Source organism: Lacerta agilis, chromosome 6, assembly GCF_009819535.1.
Source record: "Lacerta agilis isolate rLacAgi1 chromosome 6, rLacAgi1.pri, whole genome shotgun sequence".
NCBI lineage: Eukaryota > Metazoa > Chordata > Lepidosauria > Squamata > Lacertidae > Lacerta > Lacerta agilis.
Window position 1 is genome coordinate 35,027,393 of NC_046317.1, and position 17,294 is coordinate 35,044,686.

At 42.1% G+C, this 17,294-nt stretch overlaps 1 protein-coding gene across 5 annotated transcripts in view; it reads right to left on the reverse strand.

Moving 5' to 3' along the window:
• Nucleotides 1-13,222, reverse strand: part of ALG6 (ALG6 alpha-1,3-glucosyltransferase) — a 28,659-nt gene extending 15,437 nt beyond the window's left edge. The window contains exons 1-5 of one of the 5 annotated variants that reach the window (XM_033151908.1): nucleotides 13,123-13,221; nucleotides 10,263-10,364; nucleotides 6,130-6,214; nucleotides 1,868-1,957; nucleotides 258-346 (exon numbers count right to left, since the gene is read on the reverse strand). In XM_033151908.1, coding sequence (XP_033007799.1) covers nucleotides 258-346; nucleotides 1,868-1,957; nucleotides 6,130-6,214; nucleotides 10,263-10,344 — 346 coding nt within the window. In that variant the 5' untranslated portion in view covers nucleotides 10,345-10,364; nucleotides 13,123-13,221. Of the gene's footprint in view, nucleotides 1-257; nucleotides 347-1,867; nucleotides 1,958-6,129; nucleotides 6,215-10,262; nucleotides 10,365-11,695; nucleotides 11,811-13,122 lie in introns of those variants that run through there. The other 4 variants (XM_033151909.1, XM_033151910.1, XM_033151911.1 and 1 more) reach the window with 4 other exon arrangements.
• Nucleotides 13,223-17,294: the final 4,072 nt, after the last annotated feature.

Consider the following 17,294-nt stretch of genomic DNA (forward strand, 5'->3'; position numbering starts at 1 on the left):
GTCTGTCAGTTGTATCCCTGCCTACTCATTCATGGCCATGTAACCCATACCTTGAACAATCTCTCCCACTATAGTCTTCTATCAGAATGAAATTGCTTTAGTGTTAGGGGGCTGAGGCCATTCCCAGTTAGAATTATTTATCTCCTTGCATCTTTACACCTTAAGAACACCCATTGTATGGGTAATCTGCACTGCAAAAACATAGAATTGGATCAGGAACATTTTGAATTTATGTCGAAAAAAAGGCTATTTTCTACCTGTTGCCCGCATGAATAGCTTGTGTGGCTGACTCTCAAACCCACGAGATGTGTGCAGAGCAATCCAATCTGGTTTGATTAACTTCGCTCTATAAAACAAAGTATCAAAACATTAAGAAGTAGACTATTCACACTGCTAATTGCTTCAGCTTAACAAATGCAGGTGACACACATAAAATCATCATGAAGAAACTGCTTCAATTTCAATTACAGTGGTGCCCCACTAGACAAAAATAATTCGTTCTGCGAGTATTTTCGTCTAGCGGGTTTTTCATCTTGCGAGGCAGCCCCATAGACAAATTCGTCTTGCGGGGCAGCCTTCGTCTAGCGAGTTTTTCGTCTAGCGAGGCATTCGTCTAGCGGGGAACCACTGTATAATTAAACACTTATCAGCAATAAAGAGAACTGAAAATATTTTATCTTTTCACAATCAGGCTACGTTTATGCACCACAACAAACCATAGTTAATGTGTGCTGATGGCTCCTATTTCATTCCCTACGCTCCCAGTGTGAGCAGCAACAACAAACTAAAAAACATGCCTCAGTGTTTTGTCCAAAAAGGCAATCATGGATAATTTTGCTCCAAACAAACCATAAATGGGTAATCAAAGCTGGTTCTTTGCTTCCTGATCATAGTATATGTAAAACAGACCACAATCTCTGCTTCAGGCATAACACTAAGCCAGAGGAAGTCATGTCACATCTTCTGGCACAATGTTGGGTATTGCTTTACCACATAATATAGGCAACTAACAATTTACGTGTGTCCAATTGACACACAATCGCACATGCGTGCATCGTGTGACTTTAAAAATGGCAAAAATAGCCCAAAAAGGGCAAAAAGTACGAAAACACCACCTAGCAATCCCATGAGCCTTTGCAAGTGCAATTCCAGGAGTGCTTCCACTGACCTTTGAGGCCTGTGGAGCAAGGAGGTTTGGAGGGAGTGACCATGGTGGAGTTTGGTGTCTGGGTAAGTGCTGCTGGTTTTTAAAAGGGTTTCTTTCAGGGAGTTTCAGGGGTTGTCTGCAGCCTTTTACAATGGTGTTTCAAATATACGTGATTTCACGTAAACACGTGGTGCCTCAGAATGTAACCCCTTGTGTAAATTGGGAGTTGCCTGTACATAGAAACTTTGTTGTTGTTGTTGTTTAAACATTTAGTCGTGTCCGACTCTTTGTGACCCCATAGACCAGAGCACCCCAGGCACTCCTGTCTTCCACTGCCTCCCGCAGTTTGGTCAAACTCAAGTTAGTAGCTTCAAGAACACTGTCCAACCATCTCGTCCTCTGTCATCCACTTCTCCTTGTGCCCTCAATCTTTCCCGACATCAGGGTCTTTTCCAGGGAGTCTTCTCTTCTCATGAGGTGGCCATAGAAACTTAGCCAACTACAAACCCCCTTTTATCCACTAAATAATCAGGAGATACAGAGCTGCTCCCACATGCTGCTTGTGTGTACACTGTCATAAGTGCGTAATCGCCACACTTATTGTGAATGGGGAACGCTCCAGGTGTGCTTCAGAATTCCCATACATGGATCAGCCTGCATTTTTCTATTTCTTCTAGTAAACAAAATGCATTCAAAATAATGCTCACATAATTAACTTACACATAAGCGCACAGAAGACTGTGATAAGCAGTAAGGGGTGGATAGTCAAGGCCCCAGTATTGCAAATTATTGTCACTGGTGTTGAAGTACCTGAAAAAGAAAGGGAAACCCTGAAATAAATATAAGTCTTCAGAATGCAGCTCACACAACTGATCTTGCTCCTCCCCTTTCCCCATTGCAGCAAGATCTCCCTGCTCAGTGCCCAGTATACCACAGCCCTTACTGTTCAGAAGTGTCCCAAACCCTATAAGGAGGGGTTGCAAGGGGTACAGAGTACTTCAGCGGGGGAAGAGAGGACAAGACAGATTGGTCATACATGCTGCATTCCACCCAGGAAGCATTCTACTTGCACAACCAATGGATACAACCCAGGGTCATGTTGGTTTTCTACGAAGCTGGACAGCTTCAGTGTAATAGTAAAATAATAATAATAAAAATATGGCTATTACTGCATTTTTGTTATAGATTCTTTTTTAAAATAATAAAAAACGTGCCTGAGTTTTTGTATGCAGTTGTTGATGTTTGTGTTATGGCAGAATACAAGACATAAAGAATCTGAAGGATATAAATTTTGTGCCTGTAACCACCTGATATTGTTCTGGGAAATACATTTTCATTTCTAGGAAACAAAACTAGAATAATTCAAAAATCTACTGGGCTATGAAAAGTAATTATTGTTTCAATTGCCATGATTCACAAGATCTGATTCATCAGTGCCATTAATTTCACTTTTTTAATATACCTATGTGAGCAGCTCCAAAAATACAAGGCTCTATTCCAGTCAGCCCTACACTCATTGGACGCTTTCCCCCAACATGACCAGCCTTTTTCCTGAAACCTGCAATCACCTTCAGCTGAAGATAAGTACCCAAGGACCCTCATCTAACAAAGTCCGTGGCTTTGACAAGATGGTGTTTTCTGAAGCGTCAACAGACAACTTAAACAAAGTATTACAAAAATACAGAGTTACATATAAAAATGTTACAGTAATACAAAGTTACTAATACAGTTACTGACCCACTCCCCCTCTAAGGCTCCAGATTCTAACCCAGGGTTCAAACAAACTCTGAGCTCACCCACAAAAGTGGTTAGAGGATTACAGCCTTCAAGGTTTTGCAGTCTTAAACACAATTTTATCTAAGGGATTCTAAGATCCAACACCAGTTCTCCAAAATCCCAAAACCCAAACATCTGAGCTAAAAGAATGACTGGCCATTCTTGTGAGCTAACAAACTACTGAGCCTGAGCGGTTCCATATCAATAGTATCCAAATAGTACTGCTGGCTTTCACAAGAATTAGGAGGTGCTAAAAACTAAACTCTACTTAATTACAACAGTACCAAGTTGTCAGCACAATAGATGACAAAGGTCATGAGCCTGTTCAGTCATATCAATAACAACAAATTCAACTGGCCTCTAAACTAGCCTAAGAAAGTAACCTCTAGAGGACAATAAGAAAGCACAAAGATAAAGGAATTTCATTCATACGTCTTTTCTGTACTTATGTTTCTGTGGAGAGCAGTCAGAATTTAGCCACATCTTCAAGTTGAAAGGCAGAAGATTTTATTCAATGAAAATAAAAGTTACAAAAATAAGACATCAGAACCTTTAAATCTCAGTGAAACAGAGTGACTAGTATTTTATAATTGCCAAGGGGCAAGTTCTTAGCTTTTCCAGTCTATCCACTCAAATGCAGCCAATTTTTGACATTTATTACAATAAATGATATTTCTTGAATACCTTATGAGCAGCCTGAAGTATCTTATGAACAATTCATGATAAATCATATTTCTTAAAGCTGCATCTCGGTCCCTTATCCCACCATTTAAGATTTCTCATGCCACGATAGTTTTAACTCCTTCATTTGGATATTGATATCCTGCAATTTACTAGTAAATACCTCATTCAATGCCATGCTCTTATTTGAACTTAGATTCCAAAGAAAAAGTTTGTGTATGTGTGTGGAAAAAAGGTAAGAACTGTCACATTTCTAACATGCAATATAAGAAGAAAAGATGCTGTCAAGATTGTCTTTGATAAATATGCATGGGCTCCAAAGAAAGATAGAGAAGGCAGAAATATTTAAATTTGTGCCTCTGGCTCAGAAAAACTACATACAGGAAAACTACATACAAATCACATTTCTCATTTACTGCCTACCCTTTTTAATATACTTTTTTCCAGAACAAAGGAAGTGAACATGAAGTACATGATAATAACATTTGAGCATACCTGAATAATAATAGTAATCATTGCCTTTTCAAAGGCAAAGACTTTAGGGGGCAAACGTTTGAAAGATGCCACCCTGCACCCAGTACAGGGGATCACAAATTTGTTTGTTACCAAACAGTGAAATCTCTTCCCATTACACTTCACACACTGTTATACTATACAGCATATATATGCAGAACAAATTGTAAGTTTCCAAATTTAAATTAGTAGCATGTATTGGCTAATTGTAGTATTTTGTTTTGATGGCAGACAAGTGCAGATTTATTGGTTATCATTCCATTGGCTGTAAATTCTAGTGCTGCTATCAACTTCTGAAAACAGCTAATTCTTAAGCAATCCTTTCCCCCCCTTCTCACCAATACCAATACCAACCACACATTTTATGACAAATACATTCCTGCAATTAGGTCATGGTGCAATCAGTTTCTCTCTACTACACACACACACACACACACACACACACACACACACCATAGCTGTCAACCTTTTCCTTTTTTGCGGGAAATTCCCTTATAGCATTGGGAAACAGCAGGGAGGGTTGACACCTATGTATATAGCACTGGGGAATAGCAGGGAGGGTTGACAGCTATGACACACACATACGCACATATAGTTTAAAAAAAAAATCATCATTACTATATACAACGACAGTATACCAAGTCAATTGGCCGATCTATCCCAGTACAGTGGTACCTTGGTTTAAGAACAGCTTAGTTTATGAACAACTTGGATTAAGAATGCTGCAAACCTGGAAGTAGGTGTTTTGGTTTGTGAACTTTGCCTTGGAAGCAGAACATGTTTCGCTTCCTGTTAAGTGCATTCCATTTGTAATTCGAATCCCCCGCTGCTATGGGAAAGCACACCTTAGTGTAATAACTCTTTGGTTTAAGAACGGACTTCTGGAACGGATTAGTTCATAAAGCAAGGTACCACTGTATTCTCTATTGTTAGGCAACAACCTTCAAAGTATCTTGCAGCCCTGCTATCGTTCTTAATATTGTAGTTCTTTACAACTGGAGGACACAATGTAATGACAAAAAATGCTCTTACAAGGCAATCTTGTAGGTAAACTGGTTCCAAGTTGTTAAGGGCTTTATAACACCTTGAAGTTGGTCCAGTAGCAAATTGACAACAGAACTAGAGGACCCAATGTACACCGCAAAAGAAGCCTCTCTTCTTCTTCTTCTTCTTCTTCTTCTTCTTCTTCTTCAGCCTCACTGCCACATTATAGGCACAATTATGTGCTCAGTGTTCAGTTGGCTTCAGAGTGAGACTTGGGCCACCTGCACTCGTCTTCATCTGGACTGTTTTACAGTCTGGAGCTCCTGAGATACCAAGAAACTGCTCAGGCTCGAAAATGCCAGAACACTCAGCAGTGATTGTGTCAACTGCCTGTTTCCTCTCGCCATTCCATAGCGACCAGATCTTTGACAAGATCACCTACTTTCTCCACTGGAAAATTCCCAAGAGCATTCAGGAACATATCTGGTCCCATCAGTCTCTGAGAGCAGGCCATGTGAATGGGCTCACCACCCTTACAAGTTGAGAGGTGTGGAAACCAGAAATCTACTGCTTAGTCTGAACTCCAGTTTTCAGAGAATTCGTATCACTTACAAATTGGTACTGATAGTTGTAAAATATATTTAACTGGACAAACTGGAAAATATGTTTTAAAAATATGAATTATGCTAAAATATTAAAATTGGTGGATTGCATCTTAAAAGCGGTTGACAGGAATCGTTATACAATTTTTTGTTGTTGTTACATTAATAAATTGTTCTAAAACATTTTAGATACAGGTATTATATAGAGCTAAGTAGCTCTAGAATGAGATATTTCAAGGGAAACAAAAATAAGTAAAAGAAATGGTAACTGGCTGCAATGCTATGTACACTTACCTGGGGCTTACTTCTTTGCAGCCTTATGTAGGGTTACACTGCAAAGGGCTGTGCAGGCGAAGGTTTTATGCACCCCAAGATTATAGTCTTTCCATATAAAAAGGGAATAAAAAATTTCAAAATTAGGCATACCACTGTTTCACTGGCAGATTGTAGGTAACTTCTTGCCAGTGTCTTTGAGCTTCGTAGTCTCCATACATAGGTGGTTTTCCTGCACCTTAAAAGAAAAAAGATGGGAAACTATATTTATCATTTGTTAATTCATGTATAAATTAATTTTGCTCTACTAATGCCTGCAGTTCAATGCTTTGCCTGGAAATTAATATACCCTGTCACAAAAGTGTGACAGGTATTTGCATGTGACATTCTTTTACAATAAACTCTTAGGAAGAGAGTAAGTTCTTGGGGTAGGATGTAGGATACATTTCAATTTTCTGAATACATCTTTTACAAGTATTCTTAGTTCCCTATTCTTCCCTCCCCCCCTTCTTCTTGTCAGAAATTCTTTGTTTTTTCCTGTAACTTTTTAAAATCAGTACAAAATTTGCATGACTTTCTTCTTTAATGAATACTACAGAACAAGCCAATTGTGGCAGTATCACATTAAACAGATTATTCATTTCCTGTCGTTCCTGATTAGCTATTGAGAGCACACACTTATTTCTAAGGTATTGACTCTAACTTCATGGAGATTGAAGAGTTTCTTTTAAATATAGGAAAGCTATCTATAATTCTTTCCTATGATCTATGTTTGAGCAATTCACACAAACAGCAGAGAAGGATATAATCTGTCCTTTTGCAACATTGAGAGCAGACAGGACATTAAGGAGGACATTAAGAGAAAAGGGTTTTAAATTGGCCATTGCTTCTACAAACAGAAGACTCCTCTATGGACATTTGGGAAGAGAGTTAAGAATACGTGCCAAGAGACATGTGAGATAACTTCCTTCTACCCATTTACCAATGTAATGGATGAATGCAGGGAAATAGGATTGATTTAGCAAAATAAAAAAGAAAACATTTACATGGCAGCAGCCCATGCTCCAGGTATAGGGCACAACCAAAAGGCTGGGAAACATCCCTACAAGGGTCCTACTGATTCCACAGAAAACAATAATGTCTGGTGGAAATGCTTGATATTTGACCACTGCTGTCTTTTACTGTAGATCTATATCTATCACTATTATTTACAATGCTGGGAAGACTCAGAGACCTACAAAAATTACCAACCAGTCATGGTTTCTCCTAGAAGGAGTTTATGATAGTGTTCTTCTCACTATGAAACCAAAGACGAACTGACGTCCAAACAGCAAAATATGTAATACAAGACCAGAATCAGTCAAAGCTAGGCCTGTTAAAATTATCAATTTTGAGACAGCCGTGAAAATAAACAAAGCAAGGGCAAGCATTTTAGCATCTGCTGTGCTTTGTTGTTGTTGTTTTCCAAAATGAACCAAGCAGAATGCATTAAAAAATATTGGTACCAATTTCTAATTGTTTGGGGTTTATTTGTACACATGATGCAAAAGGATATAGGTTGACGTCTCAAGGCAAAAGAGTAGTGGTGAGTAATTAAATACCAAACTGATCAGCTAAACTATTTGGTTCTTTCTTTTTAGTTTTTGCACTTTATATTTTGCCTTAGGTTGCTATTCTGGGAAATTAGGCTGCAAAAGCACATTGTAATGAGTGAGCCTTAACAGCATGTGTGCAGTATTGAAGCCATGGGCTGCAGCAATGAACTGCTTCCAAAGGGGACATTTTAATTCCATACACCTTTTGCAAGGGAGACAAAAGCTGTAAAGTATAACATTTTAAAAGTTATTACTAAGCAGATCCTCAAAGCAGCATACAGTACTGCTTTATTATAGTGAACGAGATGTGCCTTTGAAGAACAAGAGGTTCCCAAATATAAAAAGTATAAAAAGTTGCCCTAAGATCAGTCAAAGACCAGGACATTCTCCATAGCTTTTGATGCAATCCATATATAGAAGCAACTAAGACTTTGGGCAGCTTGATGACACAAACATAAATTTATCACACACACACAAAAAAAAACACAATTTAATTCCTCATATTAATTCTTTTTCACCTTTACATTGTATTATATTATTCTTAACCATGGGGGGGAAATGAACCAGTAGTGTTCAATGCCATTTGTTAGCCACATTCACTAATGCTAACTAGTCACCAAACCCACCTGGAAGAAAATATATGGTGAGAAAAACAAAAGCAAAGTAAAAATAAGCTTGATGCATCTGAAATATAGTGGAATCAGAGCATAAGTAACCTTCCTGTATCTGGTCATCCACACCTTAAGTTGGAACTATGTTGAATTAGCACCGCTCATCTCAGCCTTTCGATCTCAACTGCCATTGCATTGGGCAGCACCTGCATGCATTTTGAGGCTAATTCGCAAATTGGACACATACAGTAGTTGGATTTTATGAATGAACAGTTGGGGTTTTGCATCCAAGTCTTCTATGATGTTCTATGCTACTACTGTACCTATTTAGAAAACATGTAATGTGATTCATAAGCAGTTTGTATTAATACAGGTAACAGGTATAAAATGTAGCTTCTCTCTACCAGCATTTCATCACCGCTTTCACCTGCTATATGTACAAAAGAATTGCCACCCTAGCCAATTGTACAGGAGAGGGAGTATATCTGTCCATCATAGTGACTGATCTTACAAATTACTCAACTGCAAAGAATTGTTCCTTGTCCCCAGTGAGCGTCTAAAACAATACATACATTAAACAAAAAGTGAGCATTAAACAAAAAGTCAGTGCTATGCATTACAATAAACAAGACATACAGTACAAGTTGCAATATACACAACTATTAGCAGCTTCAACTTAACTCTTCTTTGTATTTTGAAAGTTGGTTTGTTAAAAGTGTTGGCCTTTTTTGTTTTTTTTAGTTCTTAGATGTTTTTGTCAGAATAGGACAGTAGTTGTAACTTAATATTCAGACACTATTGCATTTGGAAAGTTAATTTTGTTATACCAAAAAACATAAAACATTAAACATAGCAGAATCTTAATTGCTTCCTCTTTGTTCTGTTAATTTGAACAGGTGAGGGTACAACCAGAATTAAATACCAGTCTTCCCACTTTGACTTCCACATCATGGTAACTAGCTTATAATAATGTGAAGGGAGACCAGAGTTGTGATTTTTGGACCCACCTTCCCACCATCCATGCATTGTTGGGGAAAGGCTGAAGAAAGGAGCCTCTTCTTGTGTAGGCTCCCCAAGCAACATGATCAGAAGGATTCTAAGCTGCACAGAGAGCTTTTCATGTGTAAAGCAGGTTCCTAGAGTTGCAGCAAAGCAGGTGGGCCAGGAAGAACAGCTACTCTCGCTTTCACATGAATCATGTGAGAGGTAAACACCCAGACAGAGCTCAGATGTTGTTTATCATAGTTGTGAAAAGAACCTAAGGTCCTAATCTTGTACTGTATAACTAAATGTGTTTTTTTTTCTAAATAACTACATTAGACAGCTACTGTTGTCACTACATTTGTGTGACAACAGTAATTTTTTCTTCTGTTCTCTTTTGTATTTGGCTTAGATTTATAACAAGCTTAAATGATATAGATTTCATTTTCATCAAATTGACACTAAACATGAAATGCTAAGAAAATAGTTATGAGTATGATGTGGCGGAACAGGTTATGGGAAGATAACACTACTTTAGTCTAATAGTTATAGCTATGGTTGTAGTGCTGTCAGGAAATGAAGAAAATTCTTTATTGCATTTAAAATTTTGTTTATTACATGTGGAAATTCTTCAGTTTGGTTGTGTACTTTTTGATGTGCTTTATTTATTGCTTATGAAACTTTTATGTTTTTAATTATGTAAATAGTTCTATGCAGTGCTTTTTTTCTTTAAAAATGTTTAGGGGTACTCTCATTTTCCTACTCATATGGAAATACTGCCCCTCAATGAGGCCAAACTTAGATTAACAAAATGTTTAGGGGTATGTGTACCCCTGCGTCCCCCCAGAAAAAAGCACTGCTTCTATGTTGTAAGCCGCCTTGAGCATAGTTTTAACTATGAAAAGGCAGCACACAAATAAAATAATAATGATGAAAAAGCAATAAAATACATTTTTTAAAAAGGACATGGCTATTCAGAGTTGAGAACATGTCTATTATATACCTTTCATTTTTAACTACTATATACTTATTTCCTTTTAAGAAACTTCTAACAGTAATTTCACTACAATAGTTCATATACATTCAGAATATTTACTACCTGAGTAAGAACCAAGTGACACAGTCCAACGGACAAGAAGGCCTAGTAATGTAGTAATTGTCATTAAGCTCCATTTTTCCATAGCTGCTTTTCCGAAATCACCTTGAAAAAAGAACAGAAACAATGATGTCACAAAATTCTGGCTTCTGCCCCTAAAGTTTATATACAGAGATAAATCCACAGGTAGGACAGTGAGCAAATGCAGCCTTTTTGATTATGCTACTATGGGAAAGGCAAATCCAGCGAAAGCCATTACTGCATCCAACAAAATACTGTAATCTTTAGAGCAAAGAATTCTCTAATGCTGCCAGGGATATCAGCAAAATCAAATCTTTACTCAGTCTCTGTTCACAAGGAGAATTTAGCTGGACGGATTAAATTGGCAAAAGTGCAGATGGGTATAGTTCCAGGAGATGTCAAACAAAATGTAACTTCGGCCCATCATAAATTTTGGAAGTGTAATCAAAGTAACCACCACTATTATTTGGGGAAAGGCTAATAGAATAGAGCTGGACTAAAGGAATCACAGCCATGATCTATGTTCTATGCAGGTTTACTTGTATGTTCTGCTGCTGATTTACTCATGCACAGAGCAACAGTTATTCTATTGGCTTAAGCAAATAGGGAGCTATAATCCCACATGGCCAGAAAAGATTGAAAGGTCCCAGTGTTTACGTTTGACAATCAAACATACAAAATGGCAAGCCTGTCCCCAGATATCCTCCTTTAGTTCTGTCTTGTGCTAGGCCTTAATGATAGTCTAGACTAGAGCACGAATGGGGAATCTGCAAGTCTCCAGATGTTGTTCAACTCCCAATTTCCATCAACTCCAACCAGCATACAAGGGTCAGGATTACAGGAGTTGTAGTCGAACAACCTCTGGAGGTCCACAGATTCTCTATCTGTGCTTGATAACAAGGGATAATGCCTGGTTGTCAATGGTCCAAGAGTCAAGCAGTGAATCATTAAAATGACAACACGGTATAATTAACAAACCATTGTGAAAACAAAAGCAAATCCTGACCTAGAAACTCAAAGTGTTTGTTTTTCTTTTCTGAGAATCTGACAGAAACCAGAAATTATAAATGCATAAATCATGTATATCAGGAGCTGTAAAAGCTCAACTAAAATGATAAAGGGGATGGAGCAAGTCTTCTCTGAGGCAAGGTTGTAACGTTTAAGGGTATTTAATTTAGAGAAAATGCAAGAACTAAGGGAGATGTATAAAATTATGCATTGTCCAGAAAAACAGATCAAGATATCACATATATATCAATAATATCACATACTGTATTATTAGCACTCATGAACATCCAGTGAAACTGAATGTTAGAAGGTGCGGAACAGAAAAAAGGAAGTACTCGGTATTTCTCTGCAGAATACATAGTTAAACCATGGAATTCACTCCCCAAGAGGTAGTGATGTCTGCCAGCCTGGATTCCTTTAAAGGAGGATTAGAAAAATTTGTGGAGAAGGCTATCGGTGGCTGACTGCCACAACAGCTATTTTCTACCTCCTCTGTTGGAGGCAGTAAGCCTTTGAATAGCACTTGCTAGCAAACACAAGTGAGAAGAGCGCTACTGCACTCAGCTCCGGCTTGCTGGCTTCCATAGGCATCTGGTTGGCCACTTTGAGAACAGAATGCTGGACTAGATGGGGCACTGGCGTGATCCAGCAGGCTCTTCTTCAGGAGAGTTACAGTGCAATCCTATTCATATCTACTCAGAATTCTGCTGAGCTTAACCTACACCAAAACAGACGTCAACCATTGGACCAAAACAGTTGGAAACTTTATCCCGTATTTTCCTGAACAATGGACATTCAAGGACTAGGATTAATTTCATCTATCGGGGGCTCCTGATGTTCAATGGCAATGGTCAATACCGTATAATTAAGCCATACTTTAATTCAGGTTTATAAATATTTAAAACCGAAGACTCTATTTGTCAATATTATTCCCCTTTCTTATTCCATGCTGCAATTGCAGGTGTGTATAGGTTTTAGCAATAAAAATAAAATAGACACGGCAATGGAATTACTAAGCATAAATTGCACAGTGGACCTGCAATGTCTAATCTGTGAAATTGCCACTCCCGTGGAAATAGGGCAACCTCTGGTCTGTTGCTCTACAGTTCTGTTGAGAAAGGGCTACCACAAAAGGTTATTCCCCCCCACACCCAGAAGTGCTGTGGCAGACGCTTTTTCAAAAGCTCATTTGCCTACCAAAACAATCTACACCTTCTCCCCCCGTGTGTGCACGCGCGAGGGTAGGGATGCTCAGTGGCTAGGGAAAGAAACATGTTCTGGAGGCGTGTGTAGAGGCGTGTGTACACACGCCTCCAGAACATGTTTCTTCTTCACATAAGCCAGGGCCGAAACGGGTTCTGCAGCAGCCGAGGCACAGCATCTCTAAGCAAATCATCTGAGAGGCTGAGTAGGAGCAGGGTCGACCCTTTTGCTGGTAGGGCCAACAAAACACAACCCCGAGCAGGTAAAGTTGTTGGAGTGATACCGTGTCAAAGGAAAAGGATGGGGGGCGGTGGTTGGTGGTGGTGAAGCAACGCCTCTTTCTAGGACGAGGCTCTCCCTTCCCTCCCTCGAGTCGGGCGCAGCTCAGAAAGCCCCCCTTTTAAGTTTCAAATGCTTCGCTCGTCACCTGCAACCCTCCTACACTCCCCGCCCCTCAAATCAATTTCTGCCAGCCAGGAAACGCCGCGCTCCTGGCTCTGGCTCAGCTCGGGAGCGCGCTCCCGCTGCAAGCCCGCCTTTTTTTCTCTCCCTCGCTCAGCACCCCCCTCTCCCCGCCCGTCCATTCCTTTCTGCGCGAGGCTCCCCGCGACTCGGACGCTCTCGAACTCACCGAGACTGACAGGCGCGAAGAGGAAGTTGAATGGGCAGGCGCGCGCCCCACCTGCTTTTCCTCCCTGCCTTCGTTGGCCAGGCACATGCGCAGAAGGTCCTCCTGACGCAGCAGCCGTGCGCGCGTCGTGACGTCCCTTCCCTTCCCTTCCCTTCTCCCGGATTGGAGCGTTCGGTACAGTCGCAACCTCGAGCTGAAGTGCTGCCTCTCATTCGGAAGCGCGCCCCGTCGCATGGGCTGGTACCCTAGGAACTAGGGCAGGGGTCCCCAAACTAAGACCCGGGGCCGGATGCGGACCAATCGCCTTCTAAATGCGGCCCGCAGACGGTCCGGGAATCAGCTTGTTTTTACATGAGTAGAATGTGTATTTTTATTTAAAATGCATCTCTGGGTTATTTGTGGGGCATAGGAATTCGTTCATTTTTTCCCCCAAAATATAGTCCGCCCCCCCCCACAAGGTCTGAGGGTCTGAGGGACAGTGGACCGGTCCCCTACTGAAAAAGTTTGCTGACCCCTGAACTCAGGCGATCTCTACAGAGCCAGCCCAGCCCTTAGGCGAGCCTTAACCCTGCAAGAGGTCGAGTTTGAACACCGTGTGGGTTTGCAATTGCAGCTCTAGGGAGTTCCTTGGTAGGCGTTTATTACCAGAGAAGTTGCTGCACCGTTGGCAGAGAAGAAGCAGGCTTGAATTCTGAGGACTGCTGTGCTGCATACTTCATAAAGGTCCAGGGTAAAAGGCGGATCTAGACGGATCCTCATGAATTCATATGATTTTTTCATTCAAATGAAAAAAAAACCACCATGATACTGTAGACCACATCTCAGTCTATATGTAGCATCAAAAAAATCATGCATCCACTGTTTTGTGGGGCCACAATGGTGCAAAAACTTGTTTAAAAAACACGGATCCTCATGGATCCTCATGATTTCTGCATTGGGACACCCCAAACTCACCGTCAAATCACATATCATGTCCAGGGGCACAGCCTCCACCACAAAAATCTGGGATCCATGGCTTCCTCACGACAATATGGCGCAAAAACTTGGTTTTGAAGCACGGATCCTCACGGATCCGCACCCTTTTTGCATTGGGCCACCCCTAACTCACCGTCAAATCACACATAATGTCCAGGGGCACAGGCTGCACCACAAAAAACACGGATCCACGGCATCCTGGCAACACCGTGGATCAAAAACGTGGTTCTGAAGCGTGGATCCTCACGGATCCTCACCCTTTTTGCACTGGGCCACACCAAATTCACCGGCAAATCAGACATCATAGCAAGGGGCACAGCCTGCACCACAAAAAACACGGGTCCACCGCTTCCTGGCGACACCACGGCCCAAAAACGGGGTTCTGCACCACAAAAAACATAGATCCGAGGCATGGATCCACATGAATTCATATGATTTTTATATTGAAACAAAACAAAACCACCATGATACTCTAGACCAAATATTAATCTATAGGCAGGACCAAAAAAATCACGTTTCCACTATTCCATGAGGCCGCAATGGCGCAAAAACATGGTTCTGAAGCGCGGATCCTCACGGATCCTCACCCTTTTTGCACTGGGCCACATCAAACTCACCGGCAAATCACACATCATAGCCAGGGGCACAGCCTGCACCACAAACATCATGGATTCACCACTTCCTGGCAACACTAGGGCCCAAAAACGTGGTTCTGAAGCACGGATCCTCATGGATCCGCACCCTTTTTGCACTGCGCCACATCAAACTCACCGGCAAATCACACATCAAAGCCAGGGGCACAGCCTGCACCACAAAAAACACGGGTCCACCGCTTCCTGGCGACACCACGGCCCAAAAACGGGGTTCTGAAGCGCGGATCCTCACGAATCCGCACCCTTTTTGCACTGCGCCACATCAAACTCACCGGCAAATCACACATCAAAGCCAGGGGCACAGCCTGCACCACAAAAAACACGGGTCCACCGCTTCCTGGCGACACCACGGCCCAAAAACGGGGTTCTGAAGCGCGGATCCTCATGGATCCGCACCCTTTTTGCACTGCGCCACATCACGCTCACCGGCAAATCACACATCATAGCCAGGGGCACAGCCTGCACCACAAACATCATGGATCCACCGCTTCCTGGCGACACCACGGCCCAAAAACGGGGTTCTGAAGCACGGATCCTCACGGATCCGCACCCTTTTTGCACTGCGCCACATCAAACTCACCGGCAAATCACACATCAAAGCCAGGGGCACAGCCTGCACCACAAAAAACACGGGTCCACCGCTTCCTGGCGACACCACGGCCCAAAAACGGGGTTCTGAAGCGCGGATCCTCACGAATCCGCACCCTTTTTGCACTGCGCCACATCAAACTCACCGGCAAATCACACATCAAAGCCAGGGGCACAGCCTGCACCACAAACATCATGGATCCACCGCTTCCTGGCGACACCACGGCCCAAAAACGGGGTTCTGAAGCGCGGATCCTCACGAATCCGCACCCTTTTTGCACTGCGCCACATCAAACTCACCAGCAAATCACACATCATAGCCAGGAGCACAGCCTGCACCACAAAAAACACGGATCCACCGCTTCCTGGCGACACCACGGCCCAAAAACCGGGTTCTGAAGCGCGGGTCCTCATGGATCCGCACCCTTTTTGTATTGGGCCACCCCTAACTCATTGTCACATCACATATCATATCCAGGGGCACAGCCTGCACCACAGAAAACACGGATCCACAACATCCTGGCGACACCGTGGACCAAAAATGTTGTTTTCAAGCGCGAATCCTCATGGTTTTTGCATTCTGGGACCCCAAATTCACCCTTAATTCAAATATATTGTACATAACCACAGATCTGACCACAAAAAGCATGGATCTACTGCTTCGTGGTCCTGGCCAGATGCTGCCCTGGATATAATGGCCAATATTTAGGTCTGTGTGCTGGGGTGCAGGAAATGGAGTCGGCTGAATCTCAGTCCATTAAAGATGGGGGTCCAATGGCTTGGCCGGAATGATTTTGGTTCGGTTTGCCAGCTCCCAGCTCTTGATGATGCACAATAGTCACCTGTACCCGCCATCAGGAGTCTGGGTGTGATCCTGGATGCTTTTGTCTCTATGGAGGCACTGGTCACAAATGTAGCCAAACTGGCATTTTAAAATCTTTACAGGTTAGGCAATTGGTACTGTACCTGTCTCTTTCCAACCTAGCCATGGTGATCCATGAAGCAGTCACCTGCAGTCTAGACTACTTTAACTTGCTCTACGCCTGAGCTGGGGTGGGCGGAGTATAAATGTGATAGATAGATAGATAGATAGATAGATAGACAGATGATAGACAGAGAGACAGATAGATAGATAGATACGCAGGGCTACTCTTGAGACTACTCTAGAAACTCCAAATGGTCTAAAATGCAGGTGCATGAGTTCTTACTCGGACTTTGTGGAGAGCCCACATTCAGTTGGTGGTTCATCAGCTGGATTGGCTCCAGGTGGAGTATCAAATCAGGTTCAAGGTTTTGGTGCTAACCTTTAAAGCCTAAACAGTCTGTCACCTTTCTTATCTGTGGGAATTATCTTCCAATACATCCCCCAAAGAGGGTGATGCTTATCTAACAGCAACCTACTGGTGGTTCCTGGCCCAAAACATATCCAGCTGTCCCAACCAGAGCCAGAGCCTTTTTGGTGGAACGCTTTGTCTAATGAGACCAGGGCTCAGCGCAATGTATCTCAGTTATCTCACTCGCTGGGTCGTCACCTTACAGTGGTGAGTGGGCTTGCACATTCCTATGGCCCTTGTGAGCGAAGCAGGGCCTCCCAAGGCGGTAAGGTCAAAGGGAAGGAGCTAGACAAAGAATGATCCAAGAAGTCCTCATTGGCAGAATAGGCGGATGTAAACAAGCGGTATGTTACAACGGCTGTGAAGGCAGATGAAGGCTGCAGCAGATAAGATCTACCAGTTTGTCATGACTACTCATGCCATTGGAACAGAGCCCTACTGCAAAGACACTGCGTTGGTCATTGTGCACTGATCTACACACCTAAAACAAATTCACGCACAGGCATCTTCCAAAAACCCAACCCAAACCCCAAAAGTCCCATGGTGATTGGCAAATGGTAACGGGGGCAGGATCATTAAATCTGGAAGCCCCTAGTCATGAACTGGCACATGGGCGGTAGAT